We start from the raw sequence: 22,700 nt of genomic DNA on the forward strand, positions 1-22,700 counted from the left end.
AACTGCACCATTTCTTTCCCCTAGAATTAGCCCATAAAGTCGGAATGAGGAAACATAACAATTTATTAAAATATATAAAAGCAATAAAAACTGAGAAAACACACAGATGGCTAACACGATCAATAAAAACAATATATTCAAAAGAAAGCTACACAAGAGGTGGGTTTTTATCTTATCAAAAATATTGGATAGGGATAATATTCAGGTGTTCAGGTATAAATCCTGTCTATATCAGAGAGTCATACACAGTTATTTCATACTTGTAGTCACAGTGTTCATGTTACTGCTTCCATATTTGGCGTATCACCGTATTTACTCTTTATATATCTGTTCTACGGCCGGACACAAGTAACTATCGTTCCTTAAAAGCACAGAGACACACACACGCACATGAGGGGTATTTTATATGCACACACACACACACACACACACACACACACACACACACACAAACCTGGATGCCTGGGATAGCTGGAGAGCCTGGTGTGAGTGTGACCTCTCCGTTGTCAGATTCCTTCGACTGTCAGACTACATCGCAGTCTGCCAGCTGGTTGTGGCCCATCGTGGGGGTGGACGGGCCCTTTCAGTGCTCAGGCTGACTGGAGGGGGCACACGTCAGGGAGTCTGGGGGCCATGACAGAGTTCAAGTGCAGGTTACAGCACATTCACAGCATAGGAGCAAGAATCTGCCTGGGATGCTGGGAATAGCTTTATTGATAGTATGTCTCATTATTTCCACTCACTAATCTTATCTCAGCCAATGCAATACATACTAATATGAAGATTTTTCCCTCATCAAGAACCTCCTCATGAAGGCATTTTTTAAAACCAGTAAATGTTCTTTCTAATAGAGTAAAAAAGCTGAAGCATCAGTCGCCGCACAATGCTGTAAGTGCAGGAGAAACAACTTTCTATGCTTCGCTTGTCAGTCGACCTTTAATAAGACAGCTTAGCTTATAGTATTTCGGGCAGTGTGACCCCATTGGTGAAGGAAAGAGGCTATTTCAGGCCCGGCTGTGTGTCCTGTATGTGTGTGCATGAACTGTTGCTCCTGCTTGTGTGGCCGCTTTTGCTCAGACGTTGCATCAGATGAGCCATCGGCCTTTTTGCTCTTTACGACTCACATTTGACTCCTTTCTGCAGGTTTTTTATCAGGTGTTCTGGTCCAGTGTTGTGTTGTTAAATGTACTTAGCTCTGAATATGCAGGCACTAAACCATGACATTGATTCATCCTTGCAGAGTCCTTGCAGAGTAATGAGACAAAGCCACACAATAGCAACAAGCAAGGAGGCCAGTGAGCAAATAAAATAGCTTTGTTAATCCTTTATCTAAACCTGCGTCTCCCACCTCTCTCTCCACAGTCCCGCGGAACAACGGACACAACACCGTCCTCGGCGTTGACTTTGACATTGAGCTCGGCAACACGGCAGACGAAGCCAAGGACGATCCAGGTAAACACAACACGTTTGACAGAGACAATCAGCAGCAGCACTGCTCGTAGCAGACTGCACACCTCAAATGATGACGGACGAGCCACATTCGCTACGGGCGAAATGAAACTGACAATCAGCTCCTGCAGTGGTTGCTGCCAAGGCGAAGATATTCCAGTGACCAGATGTGTTTTGATAGGCCTTTCACCAGGAGGTGACACATGACATCTGGCCGTCTCCGTTTAAATAATGGCTCACAGCCCAGAACGCACCGCCAGACTTTCCCACTTTTCATATTATGCTTGCTTGATTGCTTGACTGCTTGAATGATTAATTGATCATTTTGAAGTACATCAGTGCACCGCTCATGAGCTCCATAGTACTCAGTGTGGAGTTTCTGCAGCAACAATAAGAAAAAAATTGTGAAGAGACAGCATTTTATCTGTCATATTTGCTAGCTGTGATTTATTGATGTCAATGATATGCAGATTAAATTGCCTAATGGTTTAGTTACGTGTTTATTTTGGTTCACGCCGCATCATTTGCTATGCAGTGTCAAGTGAGAAGGCATTTTCATTGGCTCAGAAAATATACTGAGAAGTGTTTTGCGGAAACCCTGTTTCAGGGACAAAATGATGGATGTTATTCTTATCTTCAAACCAATTTGTATAGCAATGCATGGATGATACTGCAACTGTTCTGCCTGCATTTCCTTAATGTTATTGTCTAGGCGTCATCGCTGGGAAACAAATCATCAGTCATTGAACATTATGACTCTCTGTTGTAACTATAATGCATTTTGTTATGGTGTAGGCTAGGCAAATAACAAGATGTATGCGTAGAAGTACACTCACTTGTCTCATATACACACACACATGCTGATATCAGCAATTCCAACATACAAATATTTGTGATTTGTTCGTTGAATGCGTTTCCACTTTTGATTTATGCAGCTTCTCTTCCACTTGATTTGTCCTCAGTGATTACAACATTACAGCAAATGTTTACATTTTTATTGTATCATCTCGCACATCAGAAGGCGTATCAACAGTCCTCTAGTTCCCCGAGTCGCACTGCACCGACTCCCGTGAAGCATTTCAGAGAGCACAATGAAGTCTCTTTGCCTGTGTGCGCGTCCTCCACTCCTCTGAAAAGTGTTTTATTCTCCTCAGAGTCGGGCTATCTGAGCTGCTCCTTTGATGACGGCCTTTGTGGCTGGATCAGGGACAAAGACGGAGACCTGCACTGGGAGACGACACCAGATCCGTCAGGTAATTGAAGGGCCATTCTCACTCACACACTAATAAGGAAAATGGTTTATTTTATAGCCAGTAAATGGAAATGAGAATGGCTGCGTTCCTTTTAACTGACACACATACGTATGCAAACACACGCAGTCAGACAGTCTGAGCGGCTCAGTTTTGTTCTACTCAATTACAGGTCAAGATGAAAATTACTTGAGGGAAGTAGTTTGTCTTTTCTGCAGATTAGCGCTTTGCTCAACAAAGCGATGCAAATGAGAAGTGGATTACGCGACCCGTCAGCGATACCTGTGGCTCACATTAAACGGAAACATGACACTGTTTTTCTTGGGGATCAGAAGAGGAGAAAATGTGGTGAATTATGTTGAGCGGACTCAGTAGACGGGGCGTGGAGACTAAACAGTGCAGCTTACTGGCACGGTTTAAGCGACACTAACTACATCTGGCCCTCTCTGCCAACTGGCTTAGCTTTGCAGTTACTAGTGTGTTTCCAGACACTCAGACTGAAGCCGCATTTAGCCAAGTTTGTGCTCACTCATTAGAGAAAATAAAGATTTTTGCCCAGACCTTTAAATTCCCTGGAAAATAATTTTGATTAAATCATAATCCAAGCCCTGACTGAGAGTAATTACATTTAAAAGGCGACATTTCAGTTTCCAGTTGCATGCGGTGACTACACTTAATCAGGATTTTGAATCCTTTGAATAGTGTCTTATTTATGGATACGTCTGTGTCCACCTTTATATGGCTTTCACTACCTCTTCAGTGTGCTGTGAAGCATATTTACTGTTCATTACTTTAAGTCCTTTTGATAGACAGCCACTGGCAAACACTCATGGCTGTTAGAGGGTTGGCACAGATTATGAGGGAGCTCATAACGTATGCAGAAAGCCTCTGTGGCCCACAGATACGTATCACACCCCCTGTGGATAACACCAGCCCTGCACAGATCTGCTAGATAAGCAAAAAGCATCCGCACTAATCAGCTATTACCCAGAAGCACTTTCGCATTTAAATTTTTAAAACTATATAGCGCTATTATTACTAAGTAATGCATGAATTAATACAAAAAATTATAATTTGCTACCAGCTACTGGCTGTACTTTGAGATGGCAAAATATAAGTGGGTCAGGTTTGTCTTCTACATATTCTATGTTTGCCTTGATATTATTTATGTGTGCTAATTTATGACAGCTAGACAGACAGACATCCAGACATAAACACTGTAGCTACATCTTAAAGAGAAAGCTCCCCCAAAATAAAAAATAAAACAAATTTGTGCTGGTTGCTCTTTTCTTTTTTAAACTTAAAGCTACTTATTTTTTCAGAGATTAAAGTTTCACTGACTCATGACAGTCCACAGACTCATTTGTCATTGTTTCTGAAGTGGAAAGTATATCCAATCCAAAATTGTTTTTAAAACATCAGCAATTATGCAACAGTGAGTAAATCGGTCATAATATAGTATAGCATGTTGTTTCAATTGAATCAAAAAGTCATAGTACAGTCTGGTATCAAAAATATTTAATCAAAAAAGTTATAGTATAATATCTTGTTAAAATAACATAAAAAAGTCTACTGTAGAATAAAATGTCATAAAAATGTCATTAAAAGAATCAAAGGCAAGGCCAGTTTATTTATGAAGCTCATTTCAGCAACAAGACAATTCAAAGTCTGTTACATAAAATTATTTATTTAATAAATAATTTTATGTAACAGACTTTAAACTTTTAATTAAAAGTAATTAAAAAGGTGGAAAACTAAACAAGAACAAATAAAACATTTTGTATAAAATCGGTAATCGGTAAGTTTTTCAGTGCAGTATAAGAATGTCATAGTATAGGATGTATTTTAAAAACAAAAAAAATGAAAAAAATGTAATTGAAAAAGACTATAGTATGTCATCGAAATTTCATAAAAAACATTTTAGTGTAGTATGTTGTCAAAATAAAGAAGTCATAGTATGGTATGTCGTCAAAATTTCATTAAAAAATGTCATAGTACAGTATGTCTTCAAAATTAATTAAAAAGTCATAGTATTGTATGTCCCAAAATAAAAAATAAAAAGGCATAGTATAGTATTATGTCAACATTTCATGAAAAAAGTCATATGATGTCAAAATAAAATAAAAAGTTATAGTATAGTATGTCGTTAAAATAAAAAGTTATAGTATAGTATGTCGTTAAAATAAAAAGTTATAGTATGATGTCAAACTTTTATTAAAATAAATTCATGAAAAAAGTCATGGTATGGCATGTTGTCACAATAAAATAAAAAAGTCATAGTATAGTATGTCACCAATTTCTTTATTTAAAAAGTCATAGTGTAGTATGTCACCAATTTTTTTATTTAAAAAGTCATAGTGTAGTATGTCATCAAAATGAAAAAACATTTTAGTGTAGTATGATGAATTGTATGTTTATCATAAAAAATGCAATAAAAAATGGTGCGGCGTCAGCAGTGATGCAGACGTTGTACCGGACCATCGTGGTGAAGAAGGAGCTGAGCCGGAAGGCAAAGCTCTCGATTTACCGCTCCATCTACGTTCCAACCCTCACCTATGGTCATGAGCTTTGGGTAGTGACCGAAAGAGCAAGATCGCAGATACAAGCAGCCGAAATGAGCTTCCTCCGTTGGGTGGCTGGGCTCAGCCTTAGAGATAGGGGGAGGAGCTCAGACATCCGGAGGGAGCTCGGAGTAGAGCCACTGCTCCTTCACGTCGAAAGGAGCCAGTTGAGGTGGTTTGGGTATCTGGTAAGGATGCCTCCCGGGCGCCTCCCGTTAGAGGAGTTCCGGGCACGTCCAACTGGTAGGAGGCCCCGGGGAAGACCCAGAACACGGTGGAGGGATAACATCTCTCTCCTGGCCTGGGAACGCCTCGGGGTCCCCCAGGAGGAGCTGGACGTTGTGGCTGGGGAGAGGAGCGCCTGGAATGCCCTGCTTAGCCTGCTGCCCCCGCGACCCGGCCCCGGATAAGCAGACGAGAATGGATGGATGGATGGATGGATATGTGAATGTAACAGTGTTTCCATGATCGAAAAAGATGAAAATCCAGGTTCTGTGTATTTTCATTGATTGACTGTCATGTCCATCACTTGCCTCCCCAGGTGGACGGTACCTCACCATTCCCGAGGTAGGCAACAAGAGGACTGGGCGAGGGGCCCGGCTGGTCCTCCCACTCACCCCTCCCTGGAACGACGGCAATCTGTGCCTGTCATTCCGGCACAAGCTGGCAGGCCACCACGTGGGAATGCTACAAGTGTTTGTGAAGAAGGGAAAGCAGTACAGTCCTGCAGTTTGGGGCCGGACAGGTGGAAACGGCTGGAGACACACCCAAATCACATTATGGGGCACAGGCCTGGAAAGTGTAAGTATAAATATTTAAAAATGTTGCTCATGCAGTGAGAATTTCAAATGATTATTTGTACTGACATTTTGACAGCATGTCAGATGTTTGTGTCCCTGTTTATGAAAAATAAATCACTGTGGATCCGTAAAAGTCAATAAGATTGACACCCACTTCGAGTAGAGATGTGTGCCAGCCCTCTTCCATCAAAAAGCAGCATTTGATAGATAGATAGATAGATAGATAGATAGATAGATAGATAGATAGATAGATAGATAGATAGATAGATAGATAGATAGATAGATAGATAGATAGATAGGAACTTTATTCATTATTTAAAAAAATTGCACTTCAAGCAGCAGCACAACACCAATATAATAAAGAAAAGAGACAATAAAAAATAAAATATAAATACAAGGAAATAATATACAAGAAGAAATATTGTACAATATTGACATGAGGGAGTGCATAAACAGTGCAGAATTAGTGAAAGTATATGAAACGGCCATGTTGTGGTTGATGTTGTGTAGTGGGTCAGGCCTGGTGCTCCTCCCTGACCTCTGTCCTCCGCCGCCTACCTCCAAGTGTGGTGTTGTACAGTTTAATCAATCAATCAAAATCAAATCAAAGTTACTTTATTTATCGCTGAGGGGAAATTGAGTTAGTCTGGTAGAATCTCTGGTAGAATGAGACCGCCTGATGGTTGTCGGAGCGAAGGATCCTTTGTATCTCTCCGTCGTGCAACAGCATTTGGTTCCTCAGTGGTAGAATCTCACTGTGCATGTCGCTGCTGTTCACCAGGTGATCCTGAAGGGGGAGCGTGGGCGAGGCAGGATCGGCGAGATGGCTGTGGACGACATCACCCTGAGAAAAGGCTCCTGCACAGAGGAGCACAATCTGAGGAGACTCTGACTGACAGAACAGAGAACGGCAGAAGGAAAACAAGAGGGAAAATCATCTCAAAGAGAAGTGACTCTGTTGTGACAGCCCCTCACTCTGCCTGGGCTCTCTCTGACCCCTCACCGCCGCCACCCCCCCCAGCCATCCTGTGAACGATATCCAAAAAATTGTGCATCTGCAGAACAGTGGGTTTCTTTCTCTCGACTGGCCATGAATAAAAAGACTGAATCCAAATGTCATGGGCGGATCCCGGCAGCACAGCCCCATGTTCTCTGCCTCCCTCTCACTCCATCACCCTGTTACTATGAAACCTGCATGCACCTACTTACCATGGAAATGTGCTCCACCTAACACAGCTCTGGCCGCCTTCCAGCCACACTGCTGAGAGGCCCCACGTTCGCTTCATTTCTTCCTGGAGAGAGCATAGTCCCCTCACTTTGGAGTCTGCTTTGCTTTGATCCTTTAGCCACAAGCCATTGCTTTTTATTTGCTTGATGTTAAAACATGTGACCAGGGGTGCAGTTTGTGACTATTTTGATCATCAAAAACACCAGAGATAGTATTCATTGCTAGAAGGGTTAAGCGATATATTAAACGTTGTTTTTATTTCTCATCATTTCTCTTGAATCCAGATGACTCCAAATTTTAAATATAGACCCAAAGGATAAAATCGAATAGAAAGTCAGTTTAGCTCTGCTTCTGATGTCTGTTCCAATCTGAGTTTTTGTTATTGCAACTGTTCGGACACAGTTCGGACCGAAACAACGCAGCTTTCTTTTGCTGTCACAGTATTTCAAAGGCCTGTTTGGTAGAAGGGGGTTTAAACATTTAGCACCTTTTCTACACAGATCTTTTTTTGAAGCCTCCTAAAGTTGTTTGAACACTCCATGGTCATTGTTTTTCAGATACTTGAAATGTGTCAAACAGAATCAGTGTATGATTTTTGGACACGTGCAAATCAACACTTACTTTCTATTATACAGTACGTGCTTTGTTATATTAAGTGCAGTTTGTTATAAAGACGATACCAACAACTTTTTAGGCTTTCACAAATTGTATTATTGTAAATGTAGTTGTGTGTACATACTCTAAAGATCTACAATCTCATGTGTTGTGTGGTTTATACGTTATGTAAATTCATACATGGATATTAATTGGATTTCAAAACGGTTGCTATTTCAACTTTTAATGAAAGAACATGTATACAGATGGAAACCTTGTGCAGTGCAAGGCTGCTGTGCTTAAAGTGCACAAAACGTGTATGTCCATGTGTTATGGTATAATGCTCTGTCTGTAACTTGCAAAGCACATAGTTGCATATCGTATGCTGTGATAATGAAGGGCATCGGCTGGAATTTAAAGGTTTTCTGTATGCATGGGTGCATTCACCAAATTCAGATTTATCCAGACCAGTATGTAAATAAAATACATTTGACTGATATGTTATGAAAAACAGCATTTTTTTATTTCTTATCCCATAAGCCTGTGGTGGAAAGTTACTAAGTACATTTACTCAAGGACTCTATTTAAAACTTTTCTACATCTACTCCACTACATTTTAGAGACACTCGACTTTTTGAATACAAAATACAACATGCTATAGTATGACTTTTTTTATTTATTTTTTTCACCATTTTTGGACCTCCAAAATCTGGTGTTTTTCTGTCATTTATGACTAGATTATGCTATCAACAGACTGCAATAGAACAATTTTGAGTATTTTTAGGGATTTCAAAATTTGACCTTTTTTTGACAAAAACTGACTTGCTATAGACTTTTTTTTTTTTTTTTTTTACCAGATTATACTATAGTATGTATCAACAGACTGTAATAGGGTTTAATTGACCTTTTTTTTACTTAAAACAGGACATGACTTTTTTCTACCATTTTTTGACTACCTAAAATCAGGTGTTTTTCTCTCATTTTTAACAGATTATACAGTAATATGTATAAGCACACTATTATAAAAAAAATTAAAAAAAATAAACATTTTGGGCATTTTTAGTCATTTCAAAATTTGTCCTTTTTTGAGAAAAAATCGTTATGCTATAGCATGACTTTTTCTTTCAATTTTGGACATTCCACAATATGGTGTTTTTCTGTCATTAATGAACAGATTATATTATGACATGTATCAGCAGACTTTTATAAAACCATTTTTAGGCATTTTTAAAAAATTGGACCTTTTCTGACAAAAATTAACACACTATCGTATTTTTGAACAGATTATACTACGGACCAATTTGGAGGCCATGTCATTCATATTGATTACTTTCGTCAAAGACTCCCTTTGAAGCTGGACAGAGACTTTTATGGCTGCAAGCCATCAAATTGATGGACTTGACTCATAAAAAAGTGATAGTATAGTATGACGTCAAAATTTCGTTAAAAATAGTATGTCGAAATTTCATGAAAAAAGTCATAGTAAAGTATGTCGTCAAAATTTCATATAAGAAAAATATCAATAAGTCATAGTAAAGTCTGACAAAACATCAATACAAATCATGTTATATGTCATGAAAATGTTCATTTTCATAGTCATAGAGCGTTTGACCACAGGTGGCACTGTTGAGCTACGTTTTCATGAGCAGGTCACCAAAACGTTTGTAGTGTACAGGTTGCACACACAGCGAGAGCAGGGAAATCCACAACATGTGAAGCTCATTAAAGAAGAGCAGGAGGAGAGGACAGTCATTTGATGTTACAGTCACATTGCAGCTTTTATAATATTAAAAAGTAAATGCATTCATCATGTTCATTAACCCTTAATAGGGCACTCATTGAAATACTTGCAAATTCCAAATTTCAACCCTAGAGAATATTGGAGGATATTACATACAGCCAGAATGTGTATTAAAAAAAAACATACGGACCTGGGGGAGGGGGGTAATATTTTGAGAAATTAATTTACGAGATTAAAGTGGCAAATCTGCGAGAGAAAAATGTGCAGATTTATGAGATTTAAAGTGGTGAATCTGCGAGAAAAAAGTTGTTTTTATCCACTTTTTTTCTTGTAAATCTGTAACTTTTTTCGCACAGAGTTGCCACTTTAAATCTCTTGAATCTGCAACTTTTTTTCTTGTAGATATGCCACTAAATTTGCAACTTTTTTCTCGAAATATTAACCCGTGACAGAGCCTGATCTTTGCTGATTAGCTGGAAGAAATCCATGTGGTTCTACGACCTCACAGAGAGACATGGGGACCCCACATGGGGATATTTGATATCCACTGAAGATACCAAATATAGTTCTTCGCCCGATAAAGGGTTAAACCAAAAGGTTGCACTCAGCTTATTTTCCTGAGCATCAAACAAGATTCTGTTTATGTTTTGAGTGAAAACTCAAAAGAACAACTTTAATATAATGATGCACCAAAACTTCAAACTACTTTCCATATTCTTGGGCTGGGTGAAAAGTATCAAAGTATCAAATCACAATATTTTTCTCACGTATGTCAGGATTATGAAATGATTGGGCATGATTTATACAGCATAAGTGTCACAACAAAATCCAATTACTGTTGTATCACAACAAGTGAGTTCACACAACTTTATAATCACTTTCTTTACTTTTTACGGACAGCTTTGCTTTATTTTGACAGAATTTGATACTAGAATATTAGTTTGGGGACTAGGATTTTTTTTAATCAAACAACAATAATTTATTAATTCAGCATTAAAAATTGGCAAATCATTTTAAAAAATGTAATCTATTGTGTATACATATGCAACAGAAGAAGATTAATGGATCAAGTCCTCCGAATCATTTTTAGATTATTTTGTGAGTTACTGAATGTGTAAAAATGTCACAAAGTTCACAATAGTTTTTCGCAGCAAAATATTAAAAATAAAAGAAAGGAAGGAAATGTTCTTTGCAGACCACAGTTGAAACTCAATGACGGACTTTGCAGTAGTCTGCAGACTGGTACAAAGCAGAAGGACGCATTCTTTTATTTAATATTTCATATTCCTCACAGGTGTTCAAAGACATATTTTCTTTATTTATACCATGGCCATGGAGCATATGTGTTTGAAGGCTGCCAGGTATCAGATAAAATTGAATGTAAAAAACCCTCAAGCACAGTTCTAGTCAATAATTCCACCACAATTATAAATTAACTTGCAAAGGATATTGAACCACAAAATGTCCTTCACACTTCATTACTTCTCGTCTCTTTCCTCTAACTTAAAGTTGTCTAAGTGCCTACTTTTGCTCAGCAGCCTCCTTTTGTTCACTTTGTTTTCTACAGTAGGTGGCAAAAGCGCAATAATGCATTCAGTACAGTTTTTTACATTCATCTTTTTCTTATTTCAGGATACATCAGTATGCATTTTAACATAAGTAGAAACATTTAAATCAGTGGATGTGCTTGCAGCGACGAATTTGCTGAACACCAATGACTGTACAAACTCAAACAGCAAAGACAGTAGATGAATGACATTTTTGTTAAAATAAGTTCTGCACTTTCGATATTAGAGCTGGCTCCAAACAGATGATTCTCCAAAGTCCTGTCACTCCAAAACAGAAAAAATAAAAAAATAAAAAATAAATTCATTTCCCCTCAGGACAGGTTGTCTGGGACAAAAAAGGGGCAAGCAAACATTCTTTTTATTAAGATAAACCACCATAGCAGAAAGAAATCCAGAGGGCAGAGGCAACAGCTGACACAAATGAGTGTATTTGCTTGTATGTGTGTGTGTGTGTGTGTGTGTGTGTGTATGTGTGTGTTTGTGTAAGTGTGTATGTGTGTGTTTGTGTGTGTGTATGTATGTGTGTGTGTGTTTGTGTGTGTATGTATGTTTGTTTGTGTGTGTGTGTGTGTGTGTGTGTGTGTGTGTGTGTGTGTGTGTGTGTGTGTGTGTGAGTGTGCTCTTGTATGTGTGTGTGTGTGTGTGTGTATGTGTTTGTGCGTGTACGAATGTGATTGTGTGTTTGTGTCTGTGTGTATGAATGTGTGTGCATCTGTGTGTGTGTGTGTGTGTGTGTGAATGTGTATGTGTGTTTGTGTGTGTATGAATGTGTGTGCATCTGTGTGTGTGTGTGTGTGTGTGTGTGTGTGTGTGTGTTTTCCTCTGTGTTGTTTCCCAGTTGTCTCTTGAAGGATAGCAAAAGGCAGCATTTCCTCTCTCTTTTCTCACAGAGACAGAAAGCAACAGGGCAACAACACCTTTTTAGTCCATGTAGAATAAAGTGTGACGCCTGTGGCTGAATGAAAGGCGGAAGACCTTCAACAGACTCTGCTACGCAACAAATCTATTAGCGCTAATGGGCCATTAATGAATGTCAAAAGAGGTGAAGGAGATGGATGGTGAAGCTAAATATGAGGGAACGTTCACAGAGCTCAACCTCAACTTGTTGTATAGCTAAATATTGGAGCTTCTCTAAATTACAACCAAATAACTATTTTATTAGCTATTATTTGAATATACTCTCATAATTGTGGTGCTCAGGGCTACATCCCATGGAGAATGTGAGATGTGACATTCAAACACAATTAATATTTATTTTCTCATCAATTCAGTGCCCAGTTGCTGAACTACTGTTTTTTATTTTTTCAAGAGCAGTCTGATCAGTTTTAGCTGCTCCCTTTACATATATAAATGTTAAAGCAAACACATGGATAAATCAAGTGAACGATCAACAGGTTACTCTGTCTATTTTCTCATAACTGAATCGATCCTTGTTGTCTGACCTCAATGCTGCTGGACGTTGGACAAATAGCTCCCAGTAGATTCATTTAAAAGAGCGCTTCGATCTAACAGAAATCTCTGTCAGGGTTGTAAAGTTATCTGTCGTGCTGAAGAAGAGTCCTTCCGCATTAGGCTGTGATGCTGACTAAACGGAGAAGCACTGCAGGTCAGACCACGGCATGTAATCAAAGAGAGTGAATGCTGAAATTAATTGTGGATAAAGTTTGAGGGTGGTTTCACTTTGAGGAACTTGTCAGACTTGCCCTCTGGATGGGAGTAGGCGCAGGAGGAGTCAGGGTGGTCAGAGGCAGAGATGGCTGTGGAAAGCTGGAATAATGAATGAATGAATGTGTGGGGGTGTTGATTTACAAAAAGCAGGAGGTCAATAGGTTTGTGTACAGGTTACACTACAAATTTCTTCAGATCACGGTCTCAATTTGAGTGCATGGGTGGATTATGAGAGATTGTGCATAGACATGCAAAAAGAATCTCTCCTGCATAAAGGAAAGACAGTTTATAGTTGTTCAGCCTCTTTTTGTTGTTGTTTTGTGTCTCTTTGTGGCAATTTTGTCTTTGATTTGTGTCTCTTTGTCGTTGTTTTGTCTCTTTGTAGTTTAGTGTCTCTTTGTGGTCATTTTGTCTCTTTTTGTAGTTGTTTTATGCCTCTTTGTTGTGATTCTCTCCCTTTGTGGTCACTTTGAAGTTGTTTTGTGTCTTTGTGTTCATTTTATGTAAATTCAAGGTCACTTTGTGTCTCTTTGTGGTTGTTTTGTGCCTCTTTGTAGATATGCTGTCACTTGCCTGTCATTTTGTCATTGTTTTGTGTCTTTGTGTTCAATATGTGTCTCCGTGGTCACTTTGTGTCCTTTTGTAGTCATTTTGTCTCTCTTTGCCTCATTTCATGACTTTTCAGTCTCCTTGTATCTCTATTCAGCTGTTTTGCATGTCTTAGTAGTTGTTCTGGCCTCTGAGTAGTCCTTTTGTGTCTCTTTGTAGTAGTTGTTTTATGTTTCTTTGCACCTTTTCTTGGTTGTCATATGTCTCTTTGAGTGACAGTTTCAAGATGAATGCCAGGGGCGGCCCTAGGCCTGTGCCCGCTAAGCTCGATCATTAACCCATCCATGGCTGTGGATATGGCAGATGTAAATGAGATCTGACATTCCTTTAGTGCATTGCTGGCCTTGATTGCGATAGTTAATTGAGTGAAAACCTCAGCAGCCCAGGACCTTGTGCTACCAGTAAGGTTGTCCCTGAATTTGGCAACAATGCCCTCCAGTTATTCTCTTTTGGATGTGATTCAAAACTTCCAAAAGCTGAAAATTAAACAGAGACAAACCTCAGGGTTAAATAAAGACACAGACGGTCCACAACACCTAGAGGGAGCATGGTCACATTGGCTATTCTGCTCACTCTGAAAAAAGTATTCTGAAAATAAGGCAAACAAGCAAGACTCTTAAGTCAGTCAAACTCTTCACTGTCAGTAATGCAGTATTACAAACATCTCTATCTGTACTAGTTATACTACAACTAATGTTATTTATTTAATGTCAAAATCGGCCAGTAAAAATGCCTTGAGGCACACAATGCATTTATGTTGCATAGGGAGCACCACACAGTAGGCATAAATAACATAAGCAGCAAAAGGGCAACTCTGCTAACACAGTCAATTTCAATCTATTTCTAAAGAGAATTTATTTTTCATCCACTTGGAAACGTGGATGAAAGCTTTTTCATAGGACTTGATTTGATATCAGAGAGCTGAATTAAAATAATAGCCTTGTAGAACCTGATAATGTAATACATTCCCAATAATGTAATAACCCTGATAATGTAATAAAAATCTGCACTTGAGTCCATTGAAAATGTAATAAAACCTGATAATGTAATAACTTCCCGATAATGTCATAAAGTGCATTTCCCAATAATGTAATAAAGTATAACACCAAGCACCTTTAGATTTCAAGAAGCTGTTGAATGCATTCGTGTGTCATAGATACCTCGTTTGTGAAAAACGGATGAACGGGTCAAAAGTTAATAACCATTCAACTTTGACCTGTTGGTGGCGCTAGAGCTCTTGAGCTAGAGTTGCCTACACAGTATCACCACTTGAACCCAAGTAATGGGCGGTCTGCTGTTAAATTATTACAATATTGGGGAATTATTACATTATCAGGACTTGCCGAAGCCACAAAATTGCCAGACAGAGATAAACCATAATACTGATAGTGTCATAAAAAAGATGACAAAGCTCAGCATTAGACTGATTCGTGGAGCCAGAATTATGTTCAGTCAACCAGTCTTGGATACTTTCAGATTTGTAACTCTGGTGGCTGATTAGTTAAATCATTTTTCTGATAAAAACAAACAAAACTAGGACTGCAAGCAGTACTGAACGGGCCCTCGCAGTACACACGTGTCGGGGCATGCTGCCGTCGGGGTGTGTGCCTTACAGGGGCCAGTCTATACCACCCCTATGAATTTCATTGCCTTAAGTGTTAAAGTGTGGCCACGGTACCAAATATGAAATTAGACGGCCACCACAGTGTCACAGAGGGGCCGATCAATAAAACCTTAAAGGGTTATCCTCAGGAGGGCATTGACAATAATTGTACCAAGTTTTGTATAATAATGCACAAACTATCCCTTTAATCCTCATACAGTGTCTGAAGGAGGACTCTTAACTGATATGTATAAGTTAGAAGAGGCAGGTAGCAATGGTGGAAAGTAACTATGTACATTTACTCAAGTACTGGACTTAAAGTACAATTTTGAGGTACTTTTATGTACATTTTATGTAACTTTATAGTTCTACTCCACTACATTTTGAGGCAAATATTGTACTTTTTACTCCTCTACATTTAGCTGACAGCTTTAATTACTTTTCAGGTCAAGATTTAAAATGACAAACATGACACATTTAAAATGATTACCCATTTTTATAAATAAAACCACTTAAAAGTTTATTAGGTAGTTAAAATGAGCGGAGTGGAGTCATTTCACAGTGTGGTATTAGTACTTTTACTAAAGTAAAGGATCTGAATACTTCTTCCACCACTGTCCTTTTTACTTCTTTACTTTTTTATTTTTTATTATTTTTTATTTTTATTGATTAATTTTTTTAATTTTATTTTAATTTTTAATTATTTAATTTAATTTAATTTAACTTTATTTTATTTTTTAAATTTTATTTAATTTTATTTATTTATTTATTTATTTATTTATTATTATTATTTTTTATTTTAATTTCTTCTGCGCAATGCGCATGCGTGGCCCCGTTGCTCTACTACGCATGCGCGGCCATATTGTCTGAATAAAGGATCTGAATACTTCTTCCACCACTGTCCTTTTTACTTCTTTACTTTTTTATTTTTTGTGGTTAACGTGTGGATATAAGAAATTCAGGATGACAATAGATTATAAAATTTTTCACCTGGTGTGACTTATATTTAAAGTTTCATGAGTTTGGGGGTATGTTCAGGCAGTGAAAAATGCGATCATTTGGGACAACGAATAAAAATAAAGAATCATTCGAAATACAATAGGGACCTCGCAGGTCGTTGCCTGCTCGGGCCCTAAATAGAAAAAACACTAGTTACTAGTCTGAGCTAGCAAGAGCAGAGTTGTACTTTGCATACTAATGTCTCCAAATTGACTGCGTTTGCCCAGTGGCAAAGTTGCCATGAGAAGGTTTAAAATAAGCTTTAGACAATCACAGTATAAGGACAATATTAAAAGTCATCAGTAGAAAGTTAAAAGACTAATTAGGATAATTAGGATTCCCTCACGAGCGTATCAAGCCTACTGAGGCGGAGAGAGATGCTTAATCAGCAAACTATCCATTGTTGCAGTCAGAAAAGGAGGTCACACCTTCAGTCATTGTAATATTCAAATAGCCACTCTAGTTTCCACCAACACAGGGTCCATGTATGGGTATGGGGGCTCGGACTCTTCGTCTGTTTGTTTGTTTTTTATCACTGTACTTAAATTAAATCAAAAAGTCCTCTATCAGCTTGCAGGGAACCTCCTCACAGAAATGCTCCTCTGGGTCCAGGCTGAGAAGGGCCTGATGAAATGCAGCATTGTGTTAACAAGATAACATCAAGACACAGTCAGCATGTTTATGGTTCTTGTTTTTTCTGACGTGAGGTTTCAATAGAGCTGTAATTTCAAAAATATACAGATGATCCGAGAAGAATGCATGTTGACATATTTATGGTAAGATAAAATCAAAAATATGTTAGATGGTTTTATTTCACTTAAACTGCAATAGTGCATAAAACAGTCCAAACATGAGTCTGAAAGATGTAATTTTTCATGAAGTCTGGCTACTTAAGTCAGAGGACTGCTTGCTGAGCAGCCACATGGTGGATATTCCCTGAACTGTTGTGTTGAAGTCAGGAAACATCTGGAGCATCGTGGCCTTGTCTTCCCCTTTGTGGTTGGTGGAGGAAGTGGCAGAGATGGGAGAGTTGGGCATCCAGCCACCAGTCATACTGCAATGAATGAACAAGTGATTGACAAAGACTAGAAATATTTAAAAGTGTTATCTATAAAGCATATAATATCATTTTTGATTAAATATTTTACCGACTTAGTCACATAGCAAATAAATCATTAAAACAGGAAGAATGAATATATTTTAAATAATCATGAAGCTTTCTGTTGAATAAATGTCATCATGTCATATAAAAATAAGGGTTTCTGACAAATAAAACATCAGTCTGTGTTTAAGCACAACTACATGACTGGGAAAGAAATCATGATCAAAAAATGTCCAAAAAAATATGCTAAACCAAAGCGTCACTCTTATAGCAGTAGCCAAGAACTCCATTTGTAAACATTTAAGAGAAGTAGAACTCTACTTAAAGGCATACTATGTCACTTTTGTTAGGGGTAGCGGGGAGAGGCTCGAGCGCACAACACAGGAGGCAGGATTTAGTAGAGTTCAGGGTTTTATTAGTAGGGTGATGTGGGGGAAAAAGGCTGGGTGAGCTGGAGGGGAGCTGGAGGTGAGCTGGAGGGGAACCGGAGGTGAGCTGGAGGTGAAGAGCAGGTGAGGTGACTGGGCTGGTTGACGGGCAGGCAAGCCGGGTCACTGCTGGAGAGGGGAGATCTGTGGGAAGAGAGGTTGAATATGAGTTGGAGCAAGGCAAGGAGGCAAAAAGGTTCAAAAAGCCAAAAGGGCAAAAAGGCAACAGCAACAAAACACTTCTCTTCTCTTCTAGGTACTTGCCAGGTAACAATCAGGGAAGATCTGGCGATGACTGGCAGGAGAGCTGGAGTCTTGTAGGCAGAGGGGTTGATTGGAGAGTGGCAGCAGGTGTGCAGTGATCCGGCTCATTCACCTCGTCAACTCAACCTGTTGCAGCTGTGTCTGAGGAGTGCCCGCTGGGAGCGAGCTGAGGTGCTGGGAGTGGCTGAGGCCGGAACAGAGGGGTGTGAAGGAGCAGAGGAGGAGGATGTGGGTGGAGCCGTAACAGGACCCCCCCCCCGAGCGAGCACCTCCAGGTGCGGCCATCCGGGGCCCACCCGGGGCATCAGGGTGGGCCCTGTAGAAGTCCCGGAGGAGGGCAGGGGACATGATCTGCGACCTGGGAACCCAGCTCCGTTCCTCAGGCCCATACCCCTCCCAGTCAACCAGGTACTGGAACCCCCGGCCCTGGCGCCGGGCCCGAAGGAGCCGCCGAACCGCCCACTGAGGGTGACCATCCACCAGCTGAGGAGGGGGCGGAGCAGGAGCCGGCGGCACAAGAGCATTTGTGACGACGGGCTTGACCCGGGAGACGTGGAACACCGGGTGGACACGCCGAAGGGAGTGGGGGAGGACCAGCCGGACAGCCGCAGGGTTGATCACCCGGTCGATGACATAGGGACCGATGAACCTGGGCGCCAGCTTCCGGGAGGGGACGTGGAGGGGGAGGTCAGCAGTGGACAACCAAACCTGCTGGCCGGCCTGGTACTCAGGTGCAGGGGAGCGGCGCCGGTTGGCACCCCGAGCGGCCCGCGACGTAGCACGGAGCAGAGCCGAGCGCACAGAGGCCCAAACCCGCCGACACCGACGGATGTGAGCCTGGACAGACGGGACCGAAGCATCAGCCTCCTGGAGTGGGAGCAGGGGGGGCTGGTACCCCAGGGAGCACTCAAAAGGTGACCGGCCGGTGGAGTCGCTGACCATGGCATTCAGGGAGTACTCAACCCAGGGCAGGTCCCTGCTCCAGGAGGATGGATGGAGGGAAGCCATGCAGCGGAGTGCCGACTCCAGACTCTGATTTGTCCTCTCGGCCTGCCCGTTGGTCTGGGGGTGGTAGCCGGATGAGAGGCTTGCCGTGGCCCCAATACCCCCACAGAAGGCCTGCCACACCTTCGAGGTGAACTGGGGACCACGGTCAGACACCACATCCTGGGGGAGCCCGTACAGCCTGAAGACATGGGCAGTCAGCAGCTCTGCAGTCTCCGCTGCGGTTGGCAGCTTCGCCAGGGCCACCAACCGCACAGACTTTGAGAACCGGTCCACAATGGTGAGGATGACTGAGTCACCCTGGGACAGGGGGAGACCAGTCACAAAGTCGACCGCGATGTGGGACCATGGACGACTGGGTACGGGGAGGGGCCGCAGCAGACCAGACGGGGGCTGATGGGATGTCTTGCTGCGGGCACAAGTGGGGCAGGCTGAGACGTACCCCCGGACATCCTCTGCCATAGTAGGCCACCAGAACTGCCGGCGCAGGAAGGACAGGGTACGTCGGGCCCCCGGGTGGCAGGCAAAGCGGCTGGCATGACCCCACTGGATTACCGTGGCTCTGACGGCCTCCGGAACGAAGAGACGACCAGGTGGACCAGTCCCAGGGTCGGGCTGGGTGTGCTGAGCCCTTATGACCGCTGCCTCAATGTCCATATTGACCACTCCGATGACCCGGGAGGAAGGAAGGATGGTATCTGGAGTGGTAGGCTCCTCCCCCGCCGCATGACACCGAGACAGAGAGTCAGCCTTGTTGTTCAGGGACCCCGGGCGGAACGTGATGGTGAAGTCGAACCGCCCGAGGAACAGGGCCCAGCGTGCCTGGCGGGAGGTCAACCTCCTGGCCGACCTGATGTACGTCAGATTCTTGTGGTCTGATAGAACGGTGATGGGGTGCTCTGCGCCCTCCAGCCAGTGCCGCCACTCCTGGAATGCCTCCACAACAGCCAGTAGCTCCAGGTTACCGATGTCGTAGTTGGTCTCAGCGGGGGAGTAGCGACGGGAAAAGAAGGCACAGGGGCGCATCTTCTGGTCAGCAGACCGCTGAGAGAGGACACCGCCCACGCCCGTGTCTGAGGCGTCCACCTCCACTATGAAGGGCTTCGTGGGGTCTGGGTTGACCAGGATCGGTGCAGAGGTGAAGCGCCTCTTCAGGTCAGCGAAGGCGGTACTGGCCCCTGGTGTCCAGGCAAACGGTCGCAGAGAGGAGGTGAGGGCAGTGAGGGGGGCAGCCACCCGACTGTAGTCCCGAACGAACCGGCGATAAAAGTTGGCGAAGCCAAGGAAGGACTGCAGCTGCTTGCGGGAGGTAGGCTGTTCCCAGTCGACGACTGCCCGGATCTTCTTAGGGTCAGGCCGGGTCCGTCCCCCCTCCACAATGAGTCCCAGAAATTCCACGGAGGGAGCGTGGAAGATGCATTTCTCAGCCTTAATAAACAGTCGGTTCTCCAAGAGACGCTGGATGACGAGGCGGACATGCTGGACGTGTTCCTCAGGGTCTCTGGAGAACACCAGGATGTCATCCAGGTACAGGACCACAAAGATGTCCAACATATCCCTCAGCACGTCATTCATCAGGGCCTGGAAAACCGAGGGGGCGTTGGTTAGGCCGAAGGGCATCACTCGGTATTCATAGTGGCCACGGGGGGTCTTGAAAGCCGTCTTCCATTCGTCCCCCTCACGGATCCGGACCAGATGGTATGCGTTCCGTAGGTCCAACTTAGTGAACACCGTGGCCCCGAGGAGGGGCTCGAAGTTGGAGCTCATGAGGGGGAGAGGGTAGGTGTTCCGGATGGTGATGGCGTTGAGCTCACGGTAGTCAATGCATGGCCTGAGGGACCCATCCTTCTTCTTCACAAAGAAAAATCCCGCTGCCACCGGGGAGTGAGAAGGTCGGATAAGCCCCTCGGCCAGGCTCTCGGAGATGTACTTATCCATGGCGGCCTTCTCTGGAGGGGCAAGGTTGTACAGGCGGCTGACCGGGTGTTTGCTGCCAGGGCGGAGCTCAATGGCACAGTCATAGGGCCGGTGCGGGGGCAGGGTGCGTGCACGCTCTTTACTGAAGGCCTCTCCCAAGTCGTGGTAGACCTCTGGCACGGAGGAGAGGTCTGGGGGAGCTGGAGGGGGCTGTGGTGGTGACGACGGGGTATGAGCAGCACGGAGACACCGCGCATAGCAGGCCGTACTCCAGCTGAGGATGCGCCCCTCACCATAGCTGACATGGGGAATGTGGAGCTCCAGCCATGGTCGGCCCAGAATGAGGGGGGCTTGGGGAGAATTAAGGACATAGAAGTCGATCGTCTCCACATGGTTCCCGGAGATGGTCATGGAGAGGGGTCTTGTGCGGTGGGTGAGGGGCCCCAGACTGTGTCCATCAAGGGCAGAGACTGCAAGTGGGGACTCCAGGGCGACGAGGGGGAGGGCAGCCGAGCGGGCAAACTGGGCGTCCAGGAAGTTCCCGTCTGCCCCTGAGTCTATGATGGCCCCGACTGAAATAGTCTGACCCTGCCAGGAGAGGGTGACAGGGAACCTGGCTGGGCTGATAGGTGGTGGGGAGTGAGTAATTCGGCTCACCCGCAATCCCCCTTCGGGTGAGCCTACTCTTTTGGCAGGGAGGGGCAGGAGTCGCGGAGGTGCCTGCCGTCACCACAGTAGAGGCACAATCCCCGGATAATCCTCCGGTTCCTCTCTGCTGCGGTGAGGCGAGTCCGACCCAACTGCATGGGCTCCTCACCTGAGGGGATGGTGGTGGCTGGTTCTCGAACAGGGGGGTTGGCCCTTGGTGGGGAGACCCCGAGGATGGTGTTCCAGGGCCGTGATGAGCTGGTCGGGGGCCGCCTCTCACGCTGGCGCTCCCTGATGCGCTCGTCCACATCAATAGCCAAGGCCACCAGTTCGTCCAGAGTGGAGGGCTTGTCTCTGATGAGTTCGTCCTTGATGTTCTCACTCAGCCCCTGACGAAAAGCGCTCCTTAGCCCAGCGTCATTCCAACCACTCCCAGCAGCAAGAGTGCGAAACTCTGTCGAGAAGGCGGCTGCTGTCCGGTTCCCCTGGCGAAGGGACATCAGCCGTGCCCCAACATCCTGCCCGGCAGTGGGGTGGTCGAAGACCCTCCTGAACTCAGCGAGGAAGGTGGTGTAGTCGTCAAACAAAACCGGGTGAGAGCTGAGGATGGCCTGGGCCCAATTCAGGGCCTCGCTGGTGGTGAGGTTGGTGATGAAGGCCACACGGGCTGCTGGTGTGAGGAACTGGCTGGGTTGATGGGAAAATATCAACTCACACTGCATGATGAAGCCACGGAACTGGGAAAAGGTCCCGTCGAAGGGGCGGGGACTGGCCAAGTTGGGCTCACGGGGCTGGACGGAAGACAGGGCCGGAGGCGGAGCAGCCAACGGGGTTGGACCTGCGGCAGGGGCAGCCAGGGGGGTGATGGCAGCCATAAGTGCAGCCACCTGCTCCGACAGGGCCTGGACCATCGATGTGAGGTTCTGGACCTGGGAAGAGCGCCCCTGCTGTAGAGCCTCCTGGGCCAGGAGCCGGTCACCCAGGGACTGGACAGAAACTGAAGCCTCCCTGAGGAGACGGCTGTGGTCCGAAATAACTCTCCCTTGGGCCTGGAGAGCCTGCTGTGCGGGTTCAGGAAGCGGGGTTTGGGTCCGCTCTCCTGTGTCTGCCGAGCCTGGGTCCATGGCCAGATCTTCTGTTAGGGGTAGCGGGGAGAGGCTCGAGCGCACAACACAGGAGGCAGGATCAGTTCAGGGTTTTATTAGTAGGGTGATGTGGGGGAAAAAGGCTGGGTGAGCTGGAGGGGAGCTGGAGGTGAGCTGGAGG

At 43.7% G+C, this 22,700-nt stretch overlaps 1 protein-coding gene across 1 annotated transcript in view; it reads left to right on the forward strand.

The window, feature by feature from the left end:
- npnta (nephronectin a) overlaps positions 1-8,381 on the forward strand; it is a 67,563-nt gene extending 59,182 nt beyond the window's left edge. Inside the window, exons 9-12 of the mRNA XM_059341349.1 lie at positions 1,363-1,452; positions 2,604-2,702; positions 5,802-6,061; positions 6,842-8,381. Coding sequence (XP_059197332.1) covers positions 1,363-1,452; positions 2,604-2,702; positions 5,802-6,061; positions 6,842-6,952 — 560 coding nt within the window. The 3' untranslated portion in view covers positions 6,953-8,381. The remainder of the gene's footprint in view (positions 1-1,362; positions 1,453-2,603; positions 2,703-5,801; positions 6,062-6,841) is intronic.
- The last annotated feature ends 14,319 nt before the right edge of the window (positions 8,382-22,700 follow it).

The sequence above is a fragment of the Centropristis striata genome, chromosome 1, assembly GCF_030273125.1.
Source record: "Centropristis striata isolate RG_2023a ecotype Rhode Island chromosome 1, C.striata_1.0, whole genome shotgun sequence".
Taxonomy (NCBI): Eukaryota; Metazoa; Chordata; class Actinopteri; order Perciformes; family Serranidae; genus Centropristis; species Centropristis striata.